The sequence below is a fragment of the Natrix helvetica genome, assembly GCF_964273705.1.
Source record: "Natrix helvetica genome assembly, chromosome: 1".
In the NCBI taxonomy this organism is placed as follows: domain Eukaryota; kingdom Metazoa; phylum Chordata; class Lepidosauria; order Squamata; family Natricidae; genus Natrix; species Natrix helvetica.
This window is the reverse complement of record NC_138548.1, coordinates 135,519,063-135,533,040: the sequence shown is the minus strand read 5'-3', so window position 1 is coordinate 135,533,040 and position 13,978 is coordinate 135,519,063. Positions and strand designations below refer to the sequence as shown.

The 13,978-nt window shown below is 45.9% G+C and overlaps 1 protein-coding gene across 1 annotated transcript in view; it reads left to right on the top strand.

Annotated features, from left to right (window-relative positions):
• ADCY5 (adenylate cyclase 5) overlaps positions 1 to 13,978 on the top strand; it is a 248,953-nt gene that overhangs the window by 218,267 nt on the left and 16,708 nt on the right. The window contains exons 12-14 of the mRNA XM_081935252.1: positions 8,307 to 8,394; positions 12,548 to 12,664; positions 13,467 to 13,625. Coding sequence (XP_081791378.1) covers positions 8,307 to 8,394; positions 12,548 to 12,664; positions 13,467 to 13,625 — 364 coding nt within the window. The remainder of the gene's footprint in view (positions 1 to 8,306; positions 8,395 to 12,547; positions 12,665 to 13,466; positions 13,626 to 13,978) is intronic.

Below are 13,978 nucleotides of genomic sequence, written 5' to 3'. Positions count from 1 at the left end.
TAGCATATTTTTCAAACAGCTTTAATCGATATAGATAGCTTTGCATTTCCTCATCATCATCTGGGAAGATTTCATAAACTTTGCTTTCTGCGTGGGAGGATTTTTTCTCTGCCGGCAGTTGCCGTTTAGAGTTTTGCCGTTCATTAATTGTATCTTGATAATGAGGGAGATTTACTGACCTCAGTCCGTAGATCTTGCCTTCTGTAGCTCCTTCCCCCACATCTGGCTCGGCACCTGAAGAATCTTGCTCCTCTGTGTCTGAGGGAATGGATTCTTTCGAGCGCTTTCCATGTCCGCGTTTTTTTCTTTTCTTTCTCTTCTTCGACATGGCTAATTAGCCTTAGTCGGTTATCTTAAGATAGCACGAAGGGAAAATACAGCCATAAATTGTAGCCATCTCAGCTGGTATAATCAACCAACCTCTGCATACCAAGTTGTTAGGGGAAAAACACCCTGGAGAAATCTGAGATCAATGGACCGAGGCTGATTCCCTTCCGCATATCTTTTGAAATATTAAGAAAAGAAATAAAAGTCTTTAAAAGGTATTCTGATTAATAAACAAACTTTAATAATAAAATAAAAAAGTAAATGAAACAGAAATAACTAATGGTTACATTTTGATAATAAATTCTCCGGTTGCCAAGTTGGCAGCCGAACAAAAAAGAAGGGAATTTTTGGAATGTGTAACGCATGCGCAATAAATCACTTTCAGATAAGAACTTTTATGACCTGCACAATAACTCTTTCTTAGTTTAACTCTTGAATGTCAGTTCATGCCTAGCAAACTTTTTAACATCGTGACATGCTCACTCTTATGCGGGATTCAAACCGACAAACTGCCAACCTTTCTGACTGACATGTTCAGTGTCTTAGCCACTGAGATACCGCGTCCCTTTTTGCACCATTAGAACTTGTATAATTGAAATTTTTAAAAGGAGTCCTTCAAGTCTCAAATTGTGTGTCTAATGCCACCTTGCAACTAGAAATAGGCTTCATGAAAGTGGAGGTGAGAATGACCGTTGTCTTACCTGAACGGTCGTTCTCATGGCGCTGCGGAGAGTCCAAGGATGGGTTAACACAGCCTGTTTGCCCATGGACTGAGTAGATTTTTCCCCTCTGGCCACGCCTCCTTTGCCTCTTCCGGCTCAGTTTTAAAAACGAGGTCTTGTCTGACGAAGACGTCCTCAGCTCACACCTGTGTAAAGATACAATCTCGGAGCTAAACAATTACCCTGGGTGGGTCTTGGACTCTCCGCAGCGCCATGAGAATGACCGTTCAGGTAAGACAACGGTCATTCTCCATAGCGCTGCTTGGAGAGTCCAAGGATGGGACATGCCCAAGCTATGGTGTCCCAGGGCGGGAAGAAGTGACATTGTCCGGAGCCTCAATAACCTTCTGTAATACTCTACGGCCAAAAGAGGCTTCGGCAGAGGCAAAGGAATCGATCTTGTAGTTTCTAATGAAAGCCGTGGGAGACGCCCACGTGGCCGCTCTGCAAATGTCCAGAATAGATGCTTGAGTCGCCCAGGCCACGGTCGTGGCCGCACTTCTGGTGGAGTGTGCCGTTACACGAGGTGGAACCGGCTTGCCCTGAAGGTCATATGTCATCTTAATGCAAGCCCGCAGCCACCGACCTATGGTTGAAGATGACACCTTGCGACCCAGCGAGCCTGGTTGAAAAGACACAAAGAAGGCCTCGGAGTGCCTGATGTCCTTAGTTCGTTTCAGGTAAATGCGGACTGCCCTTCGCACGTCCAATTTGTGCCACCTGCGCTCCTTGGAATGTTGAGGGCTGGGACAGAAATTCGGGAGGATAACCTCCTGAGGCCTGTGAAAATGAGAATTCACCTTCGGCATGAAGGCGGGGTCTAACCGTAGGATGACCCTGTCTGGGTGTATAATGCACAATTCTTCCTTGGCCGAGAAGGCCGCAATCTCAGATACCCTTCTGGCTGAAGTAATGGCTATGAGGAAGGCAGTCTTAAGGGTCAGATGTCGAAGAGAGGCCTTCCTCAAAGGTTCGAAGGGAGCCGCTGTCAATGCCTGCAGGACAAAGGGTAGGTTCCAGGTCGTATACCTGTGCACCACCTGGGGTCGAATGTTGTAAGCCCCCTTCAAAAAGCTCTTGACCTGAGGATGGTGACTCAGGGATTGAAGTTGGTGTCTGGCTAAGATGGTGGATAATGCAGCAACCTGGCGCCTGAGTGTGGCTGGCGCCAGTCCTTTGTCCAAGCCCTCTTGTAGGAAGTCCAACAACTGAGGGATGGACGCTTCCACACTGTCAATGTCCCGTTGGCTGCACCAGGTAGAAAAGGCAGCCCAAGTCGCGTCATAAATACGAGTAGTGGCCGGACGTCTGGAAGCTTGGATAGTCTTAATGATGCTGTCTGAGAGGCTCTGGTCCTTCAGAAGCTGCCCCTCAAGCGCCAGACGGCTAACTGCAACCATTGGGGCTCTGGATGGTTGATGGCCCCCTGCCGCAAGGATACCTGGTCTGGAGGAATTTTCCACGGTTGTTCCACAGACAGATCGACCAAGTCCGCGAACCAGGATCTCCTGGGCCAATGTGGAGCCACCAGAATGAGCTCCGCCCCCTCCTTCAGCAGCTTGTAGATCACCTGCGGGATCAGAGGGAGGGGCGGAAACGCGTAAAGCAGACCTGGAGGCCAGTTGGACCTCAGGGCATCCATCCCCCCCGCTTGTGCTGAATTGTAGCGGGAGAAGAACCGCTGGAGCTGTGTGTTTGCCGCCGTTGCAAACAGGTCGACCTGTGGGAGACCAAACCTCCTTACCACCTGTGCGAACAGGTCCGGATGAAGTTGCCACTCCGAGTTGTCGATGGTCTGACGGCTCAACCAATCCGCACTCACGTTGCTGGTTCCGGAGATGTGATCCGCCCTCAGCGATGCTAAGTGGATCTCTGCCCATCGTCCTATGGCCTCCGCCTCTGACATGAGTCTTTTGGAGTGGGTCCCTCCTTGCCGGTTCACGTGAGCCTTTGTGGCCACATTGTCGGTCAGTAGCAGAACGTGGTGCCCCTTCAGCTGTTCTGCAAATCTCCTCAGCGCAAGCTGGGCTGTCCTGAGTTCTAGCCAATTGATGCTCCGGGCTGCCTCCGCGCTGGACCACCTGCCTTGCGCCAACTGACCCTGGCAATGTGCCCCCCAACCGTAGAGACTGGCGTCGGTCGTTACCACGATCCTGTCGGGTTCTCTGAATAGGCAGCCCTTCTCCACTGCTCGAGACTGCCACCAACTCAGAGACCGAGTCACTCTTGGTGGGATGCGAACTTTCCTGGTGGAGTTGCTGATCTTTGCTCTTTGCATTGGAAGCAAGAACCATTGCAGCTCCCTTGCATGAAGACATGCCCAGGGAACTATGTTGAGGCAAGAAATCATGATCCCTAACAGTTGGGATAGTTGCACTACCTGCCAGGACCTGTTCCTGCGACACAACCGGATTCTGCTCCTGAGGTTGCGGATTCTTTCCGGAGACAGGGACACCTGGCAAGATACCGAGTCTATTATGGCGCCCAGGTGTTGTATGCGTGTGGCAGGAGTCAAGTTGCTTTTTTCCATGTTTACAGAAAACCCGTGGTCCTGTAAGGTGTGAACTGTGATGTTTACATCTCTCACCGCTTGTTGATGAGTCCTTGAGTGGATAATGATGTCGTCCAGATAGCACTCCAGGCGGACTGGAAGCTTGCGCAGGTGGGCCGCCACAGCTGCAAGAAGCTTCGTGAACGTTCTGGGTGCAGAAGAAAGTCCGAACAGAAGCGCCCTGTATTGGAAGTGCTTTCCGTTGTAACACAGGCGCAGGAACTTCCTGTGTGCGGGATGGATGGGCACATGCAGATACGCCTCCTTGAGATCGATGGAGGTGAGCAGATCCCCTTGTCGCATGCAGCTTAGGATCGACTGAAGAGACTGCATTTTGAAGCGCTTGTAGGCCAGATGTCTGTTCAGGCGCTTCAGATCTAAAATGGCCCTCCACCCCCCTGAACTCTTGGGGACCAGGAAGAGAATGGAATAGAACCCCCTCCCTTCCTGTTCTGGAGGAACTGACTCTATTGCGTTGATCTGCAGAAGATGATCTATTTCTGCCTGCATGAGAGCCCTCTTTACAGGGTTCCTGGATAGTGGGCAGCGAACAAAGGTCCGCAGAGGGGATGATAGAAACTCCAAGGTTAGACCCCTCCTGATGGTATTTAAGACCCACTTGTCCGAGGTTGTTTCCTCCCAACGGTCTGCATAGAATTGCAGGCGGCCCCCGATGGGAGGAGACCCCAGACGGTCACTTCCCACGTCTAAACTGACGGTTGTGGGAGCCCCCACGAAAGGGCTTCCGAAAGGACCCTTGATTGGATTGTCTGCCCCTGGAAGAAAAGTTGTTTCGTTCCTGGGACCTGTCAGAGGACTGGTTAAACTGTCTTTGGGAGGAATAGGAAGAGGTGGAGGCCTGGGCACCTTCCTGTGCCCGAAAGGCCTGTTTCCTGAACGAGCCCTGACCTTTCCTGTCATGCTTCCTGAAGGTGGAAGGAAGAACCTTCCTCTTATCCTTTGTCTCAATTAGGAATTTCTCTAGGGAATCCCCAAAGAGGTTGTCCCCTTTGAATGGAGCTGAAGCCAGCTTCCACTTTGCCTTCATGTCCGCCTGCCAGTGCCGGAGCCAAAGCAGGCGGCGAGAAGTGATGTTAGACGCTAGTGCCCTGGAGGCGAATTTCGCTGCATGCAGGGATGCATCAGAGGCATATTCCACAGCCGTAATGATCTTGTTAAGATCATGTCGCCAACGAGATGCTTCAGATGGGGGCTGAGATCTGAGTTGGCGCAGCCATAATAGGGATGCCCTCGTAAAGAACGAGGCAGAAGTGGAGGTTTTGATCGCGTTTTGAGACAAGCCTTTTCTGCCCTCTTATCCTCTGCCTTTAACCCTTCTAATAGCTCGGCCGGGAGATTAGAATTAGAGGTCAGAGACACCACAGGGGCATCCACTTCTGGAGGTTTCAATACATCCTCCAGCCTAGGTTCTAAGGGGTACAGTGATTTGTCTGCGCCACTGGGGTTGGCCAGGGTACCTGGCTGCGCCCATTGGCGCTGGATAACTTCCATGAACATGTCAGGGACTGGTATCAGTTCTGGGTCAGGGGTTGTTTCGCTGAACAGCCCTGCCATGAGGTCCTGGGATGTAGAGGGGACTTCCTTGTCCTTAGGTTTGGCACCAAGCTCAGTAGAGGCTCTGGCCTTGTGTAAAATGGCCTTGAATAAGGATGGCTTAAAGAGACCTGTGAAGGAGGGCTTGTCTGGAGGCATATCCTCATCCTCCGAGAGAGCAAATTCCTCAGCAGTCTCCTCCTCCCACGTAGACACCTCTGTGGTGATAGAAGTGCCCGGGGACTCGAGGACTCTGGTCCTCTTTTCCCCCAGGGGACGAACAGGCCTAGAGGCCTTGCCACCCCTGCCTTCCTGTAGCCTCATGGCCTCTACCACACCCTGGGAAATAGCCTGCGTGATGAGATCCCTCATTTCTGCTGACATAGCTGGGCCCTTGTCCTCTACAGGCCTGGATTGGTCATAGGCCTGTCCCCTGGCACCCCTAGGAGGATCTCTCTGATCCTCTGCATGAAAACAGCATTGAAAGGAGGGGATATCCTCCCTGACTGAAGAGCTAGGAGAACCTGGGTAACCCAGAGAGGCTGCAGGGGATCCTGACATGGAATCCCTATCACAGAAGGATGGAGATCTATCCCCCATTTCCTCCCCCTGCTCTATCTCCCTCTGAATGGGTGGGGAAGGAACTGGCCCAGCCTCACTTGGTAAGGGTGCAGAGGGAACCTGGGGCCTAGCAGACTTGTCCTTTAGGGAGTCCTGCCCCTTGTCCCCTTGAATTTTGGGGGCCTTGCTCCCAGCTGAAGAGTGGGAAGCTTTCCCCCCAGCGCCCTTGTTTCCCTTTCTCCCTTGGCCTGAGGGATCTGGCCTACTGCGCTTTGCAGATGGCCCTGCCAGCTCCTCCCTTCGCTCCAAACCTTCATCAGCCATCCTTGGTTGAGCTTGATCCGAAGAGGTCGCTGCTGAGGGAAGGGCAGTGGACGCTGGCCCGACGGCTCCAGAAGCGTCTGCAGACTCAGATGGGAGGCTGGATCAGGCACCAGGACACTCCTTGCCGCTTCCCCTCGGGTGGCTGGGGAACTTCAGGCTTGCTGGAGACCCAGGCAAGCCCTCGCAATCCTCCGCGGCTGTCTGTTTGAGGCGGAGAGGCTCTGCTGCTTGCTGCTGCTTTCCGATGGGTAAAATGCTTCAAAAAAAATGGCTGCCAAAAGCCTCACTTAAGGTCCAGGCGCTCCCTATTGGCTGCAGCCAAAAAGTGCGCCAAAGCAGCGCTTTTCAAAATGGCCGCCGCTCTCCCGATCGGCAAAAGACGCCGTTTGGAGAAGCAAGGGCTTTTTTAAAAGCCTCTTCTCCAAAGCGACCAGGGAAACACGGGGATTGCCGTCCTTCCCTGCGCTCGCCAGCAGACGCCGGACGAGCGGCCTTGCTTGTTCCCCCAGCTGCGACTAAGCAGCTGTGGAACCGATCGCTGCCTCAGCCTTACTTTTGTAAATCTTCTTGGCAAAAATAGAAAAGGAAAATAACAAGTCAAAATAATAAAATCTGGGGAAAAATCCTAATAACAACTTAATATTAACACATAAAATACTCTAAAATTACTATTGGAGAACCCAGTCTATTTACTCAAAGCTGAGAGTTCCCCTAGTCCTATCGGGCAGACTGAGTTTTTAAAACTGAGCCAGAAGAGGCAAAGGAGGCGTGGCCAGAGGGGAAAAATCTACTCAGTCCATGGGCAAACAGGCTGTGTTAACCCATCCTTGGACTCTCCAAGCAGCGCTATGGAGAATGTGGGTGACCATACTCAACCATTCGTCCTTTTTCCATGATTTTCAATCCACATGGAAATCAGGCAGTGGCAACTAAAATCTCATCCTTGGGTTTCTTAAGAGGTCTTTGGCTCAAGCCAAAGCATTCATTAAACAGTATGTAGCAGATACAGAATGCCAGTTGGATCTAACCTTTATTGCCAGGAAATCCAGGAGGGACTCTGCCTCCCCACGTATCTAAACTTGAAACCATAAACACTGGAGGGGCTGGTACCCTGGCATGATATAATGCAGTTGTCTGTGAAGGACAATACAAGAAAAGTCCTTACCTGAAGAGACAGTGACCTTATGATTCAGAAAACATGGAAACAACAGAGCATGTGCTTCTCCAGTGCCTATGTTATAGAGCAGTGATGGCGAACCTATGGCACGCGTGCCACAAGTGGCACGCGGAGCCATTTATCAGGGCACGCAAGGCGCTGCCCTGTCAGCTGGCCAGCGCGGATGCGTGCGCTGGCCAGCTGATTTCACCCTTTTTTAAAGCCATTTTTCACCCTCCCCAGGCTCCAGAGGCTTTATAGGAGCCTGGGGAGGGGGAAAAGAGCCTCCCCCCCCGGAGGCCCTCCGGAGGCTTCATGAGCTTCCCTGACGCCTTCAGAGCGCTCGGAGGGTCGTTTTGAGCACTCCGAAGGCTTCAGGGACCGTCCGGAGGCTTCCCTGATGCCTCCGGAGGGTGGGCGGGGGAGGGTGTTTTCGCCCTCTCCAGGTTCCTATAAAGCCTCTGGAGCCTGAGGAGGGCAAAAAAAGCATGTAAAAATGGTGGGGGAGCGCCTGTAGTGCACACATGCGCACTTGGGGGGGAGCGCATTGCATTATGGGTGCGGCACGCCCGCACACGCCCCCCCCCTGCACTCCCCCCACTTATGGCACGCGAGCCAAAAAAGGTTCGCCATCGCTGTTATAGAGCTATCCATGTTAGTCTCATCTCACCATTACTGCATAAATACCCAAGGCACACAGGGGAATTCCACACCTCCCTGCTGCTTACATACATTGTTGCCAGGTTCTGCTCCACAGTACTCAAAATTCATTGGACGATGACCTGTGCCATCAATTAAACTTAATGAGCATGTAGTTTGCCTATTGGAGTACTATGTAATTTGAACTTTTTATGCTTCCTCACCCTTCTAATGCTCCCTCCGCTCCTTTTCGATACCTTTTAGACATACCTGTATACATATACTTTCTGTTTTAATATGTTTTAGTTTTTTGCATTTTTTTCCTTGTTTTTAATTTCTAATCTATCTTCTGTGCTATTTAATTGATTGTATCCCACCCACCTTATGCTGATCTAGAATGATGATAGAGATTTGCTATGGTTTATGGATAATGCAAACTGTAGACCCACCTGACTTTGTTTTCTGGTTTCAGCTCAGTGTTCATGCTGGCGTTTTACCTATCCTGTTTTGTGATATTGACCACACTAGTGTTTGTTTCGGTCATTTACTCCTGTGTAAAGGTAAGTTGATTCCTGATGCACTGTTTTAATCAATTAATCAATTAATCAATTAATTAATCAATTAAAACTCTAAAACAAGAGTTTGGATGGAAAAGGACTACACTAGGGAGTAACATATTAGGAACCATATTTCAAAAAGAGAAACAATTTATGAACGTAAAAGTTACGTTCTGAAACAAGAAAATATTAAAGTGATAGGAGTTTGTCACTTGTAAATTAATAAAAAGTTGATTCTAAAATTGGAAATTGCTCTCGATCTTAAAAATGAGGTGAAGACAATAGGAAACACTATTCTTCAAATATGAGAACCTTTGTTTTTTTCAGTGAATGTCTGATAGGTTAGAAGGAATGTCCATCCTATTGGAACATCAATTCACATGGTTTGATATTGTTCTACTGTTGCCACATTTGGGGCTGAAATCCATAGGATTTTTAATATAACTTCAGAGGAAAGATTGTGTTTCAATAACTTCTTTTCTTCTTTACATTTGGCATTTATCAGAACTGTGCACAGGGAGTGGCCAACATAAATATACAGTATATACAGTATTGGAAAAATAAACCTCTGGTTTGCACTGTTGTGAATATGCATTGTTTACCAACATTTGACATTTTTTTTAACTGACAGTCCAGAAAGAAGGCTTTAATGAAGCAAGTTGTCAAATTTGGGGGGGATTGTTTTATGCATAATATAGATTTTCAGGCCTTTTAAATTGTATATCACATTGTTATCATTGTTGTATGCAAGCATACATTTGGTTGGTTTGAAAAAGCACAAAATTGTATGTTTATACAAGCAATAAATAGATATATATATATATGTCCGTGTATCATCCATCATCATGACAGACTTCAGGCTAAAGCCAAGTAGGCAGTTGACTTTAGCCTGAAGGTCACTAAAGCCACCCTTCCTTCCAAAAATACAAATCTATGCATCTGATGATGCCATCCGTCAATATAGCCTGAGGCGCCATATATCCTTGACTGGCCCCATCAGTTCCTTCCCCTTTTGTCTGCTGTACAAAACACAGCCACCACACAAATATTCTGATTTTCTTTACAAGGAGAAAAAAAATCAGTAAGAAACTGTTAACTTTGGCTAACATTGGCTAATGAAAGACACGATGACAAATCTAGCAGTTAAAGTTATGAACTCTCCAGCTTCTTGGCATGTTAACTTAAATGCTTAGACTCTGAACTGCTGTCCAAAAGCATTTTGATGTAGACAGTCCTGATGGTGACCCACTCTGAATCAACTCCTGCATTTCTGAGACAATCACCCATTTTCCGAATCACTCAACAGGGTCATTAAGCAAACACCCTGGTTGTAAATGCAAACCCGTTCTTCCACATGGCAACTTTTTGCTGGAAATCAACAACAACAAAAAAAACCTGGCACAAATCATGATCACTTGACCAGAGGACATTGCAGTGGGTCATTCATGTGAGATGGTTGCCCAAATTGAGCTCACATGAATGTGGGGAGGGTGATGGTCAAAAGTGCGAGGAACAGACTTTTTCAGCACTGCTTTTACTTTGAATGATTTGTAAACAAATGGTCGTAAGTCGAGGATTTCCTGTAATTTTGTTTTCAATGTGGTGCATTATTTATTTCTGCCAATATAAAATGGAGTGGTATTTCACTGTGATTCATCCATAACAGTAAGAGTTGCTCTTGTGCTAAACTCTTAATTTAACCACAAGAGAGTTGTCAAATATTATGGTTTCGATTATCACCATCTTCAGCAGCAGCAGCAGCAGCAGCAATATGATACTGCATTTTGCTATGTCTCATACAGCGTTCTTTTATGTCTCCTCCTCTCCAATCCATTCCTTTGTTTATGCTAGAAAACACAGAGAAATTCTTTGTATTCGATGCCGGAGAGAGTAGCAACTTAAAACTAATCAACATTGCCATGGATTGTTCCCCTCTTCCTCTTTTTGTAAGAGTTGCCAGCAAATCCATGTTTCCTATCATCAAAGAGTTTCATAATTTGTGTTTGAAGGAAGTGAAAGTCCTTCTCTAAGTGCAAAAGGGGGGAGGTTGATGGCTTTAGTCATTGCTAAAAGACTAATTGGGTTCCCCCCTCCCTTTTTAAAAAAGAAATTTGCTTAGAATCTAGTTGATGAAATAATAGTGATGTATATGGGAGCTGCTATTTCTCTTTTGTTTCCGGGTTTTTCTCCAGGAATGGCAGTGGAGAGGACTATGATGAGTTGAAATTAACACCCAGCAGGGAGGCTTTTAACTTCTATAGAATTCCTGCATTTGCATTCTGAGCCTAAAGTATCTGTTTGGTCTCCATGGATTTGTGACATTAAAAATGTGTGTGGGAGAGTTGAAGGTGGGGAAAAACACTGAACACCAAACAAAAACCTAGTGATAGTAAGAGAAAGAGAGAAGTGGGGGAGAGGTAGAGGAAGAAACAAAGGAGAAAAGTACTGTCAAGGCATGCCAGGATAAGAACCTCAGCATAAATACATTTCAGGGTGCCCAAATTCATTTGTCAACATTCTTTATGGCACAGGACCTAGTTACATGCAGGATCGCATCCTGCCCCACACATCCCTACGACCAATTCGCTCACACAGAGAGGGACTTCTCCGGGTGCCGTCCGCCAAACAGTGTCGGGGGGCGACACCCAGGAGCAGAGCCTTCTCTGTGATGGGCCCAGCCCTGTGGAATGACCTCCCCCGTGACATCAGGATTATTTCCGATCTCCGCTCCTTCCGTGTACAGTTGAAGACCCACCTCTTTCAATTATCTGGCCTGGCTCAACCGTAATTTTTCATATTCCTCCTGACTGTCTTTTTTAAATTTTAAATTTTTATTGTATATAGGGTTTTTTATTATTGGGGTATGTTAATGGTTTTAATTGTCTAAATGTTGTAATCTATTACCTCCTCCGTGCATGTATGTCTTTGTATATATGTATGTTTATGTGTTTGTATATACGTGTTATGTTTTATATGTCCTAGTGTACGCCGCCCCGAGTCCTGCCTGGAAAGGGAGCGGCTAATAAATTCAAATTTATTATTATTATTATTATTTATTTTATTTATTCAAGATAATATTGATAGCTATCGGGCCACTTTTGTATCTTCGATAATGTATCCATCCGTTTTTAGGATGATCTGATTTAATTGTAGTTTGCTTGTTGTACACCAAAGATATTTCTGAGTTTTTAGGGCATTTTCATATGTCAGCATTCATATCATCAATTGACTACTTGGTTTGCATTTGTTGTCCACCTAACCTTGATCTTCCTTAACCCTTTTTATATAAGAAAAGTCTAAATAGTTTACAGCTTGGAAGCAGAACAGAATGCTGAAGATTTTGTAAGCGTATTTAAGTTGATATATCTTTGTTGGATTAGGCTTTGATCACATAGGGAAAACAAGGGTCATAAAACATTCTTTAATTTTAGATGCCATTCTCTGATCTTCACCTAAAATCTATTATAACTGCCAGGGAGAATGAAGTCAATATAACAAGTTATAGTTATTCAGCAATTATATATTCCTGCTGCAAAAATTACATCGATGTGGGGAGAGACAGTTGGCCATTAATTTATTCTTGGGCAATTAAATATTAATGCCTATAGCATTTCAGCATGCCATTGTTAGAAGAAATGTCCATCTGGGTTCAGTTCCAAGTGGGGAGAAAGACGCTGGAAACACGGAGACTACTTGGAAGGATGGTTTAATGGTGAACAGGACCACATGGGTTTGAAGTCCTGGGTCGCTGACCACATGGAGGATGGCTAACTTTGTAGGCTGTCTGTGTCCCAGGCTTGGTTGAATCTTGCTGGGTGATGCAACGAAGGGCAATTTCCTATTGTTGCTGAATGGCTTTGCCCTGAAGGATAATTCCATCATCCTGGAACGGAGGTCTTTTGTTTTGTAGATACACTGGCCTAGTCTTTTGTCTTGTAGATAAGCTGGCACCAAAATATCTGCTGGAGGAAGGGAACTGGAATCTTTTGTTTCTGTTTCCTTTAAGATGTTTAATTCTCTTTTAGAGGAAATATTCTGCCTTTTTAATATTTCCTAGAATATTTCATTCTACTAGGAGAGGGGTGGGCGCTAACACCATACGCAATACTTGTACAAAGTAATAGTTTTCAATATTTTATTTTCTCCCTCCATACAGGTGTTCCCAGGTCCACTCCAGACTCTTTCACGGAAGATTGTTCAGTCCAAGACCAATAACACCCTAGTCGGGGTCTTCACTATTGTATTGGTTTTCCTCTCAGCCTTTGTCAATATGGTATGCTACATTTCCCTTTTGTGATTGAACTTTAGTGTGAATGATTAGTACTGCAGAAGCTGAAAGCAAGGCCTCGGAATCTTTTCAAAACGTTTTCAAAATAATCGTACGCAGTGTATTTCATTTGATTAGATTTAATAAAGAAAAAATAAATTTTACTTGGTACATACCTCCCTTCCTTGCCCCAAACTATTTGTTAGAATATATCACTACAGGCTACACAGTATACTATAGCCTATTCTGTCTCTTTTGTAACAGGCATGTAATTTGATTTTAGAAGAATAATTCCTTAAAAACTTGTGGATATGTCTCAATCCTCCATAAACCTCTCTAACCCCTGGTTAAAACCATATAAAGTGTCACTTTTACGCAGCAAGTACCATTTGACCATGCGGTGTGGGAGGAAATATTTCCTTTTGTTTCTTCTTAAGCTCTTCACAATTTATCTCCAATGGAGTGTTGGAAGAAATGTCCATTTGGGTACAGTTTCAAGTGGGGGGAAAACACTGGATTCATGGAAGTTGCTTGGAAAGAAGGTTTATTGGTGATGGACAGGACCACATGGTTTGAAGTTCTGAGGGAAGAGATGCTGAGAGTGCCCTGGTTTTATGCCCTCTCTGGACTTTTGAATTTGAGCTTGAGCTAGGAGAGGGGTGGGTGCTGACTTCCTAACACTATAGGCATATGTATTGGTATAAAGAACTACCCCTGTATACACTGTGAGGTGCAAAGAATGTTGCTTTGATTAGTTTTCTCCTTGGATTTCTCTTTGTTTGATGTTTATCTCTTTGTTTTCCACCAGTTCACCTGTAGTACTGTGGACCTTGTCGACTGTATAGCTGCAGAGCATAATCTCACTCCTCCTGAGGTGAATTTGTGCCATATTAGGGATTCCAATTATAGCCTGGAAACCATAGAAGGATTCTGTGCTACTTCTCAGCCAAACTGTAACTTTCCAGAGGTATTTGCTTTGTGCTGTAATGTGGGTGCCTTTGTTTTGGGTAATAATGGCGTAACATCAGGGGTCTTCCTTATTGTATTGGTTTTTCTCTCAGTCTTTATCAATATAGTCTACTAAAATGGCATCCTCTGCTTCGTAGTTGAAACAGGGCTTGGGTTTTTGTGTGTTTGTGTTTATTGGATTTATATGCCGCCCTTCTCCCAAAGGACTCAGGGCGGCGTACAACATTAAAACACCACATATTACAAAAGTTAAAAAGAAATTAGATAGAGTAGCCAACAAACCCAATTAGTACGAACAATAACATTTTAAAAATTGGATTAAAATTAACAATTAAATCAAGCATTTATTTT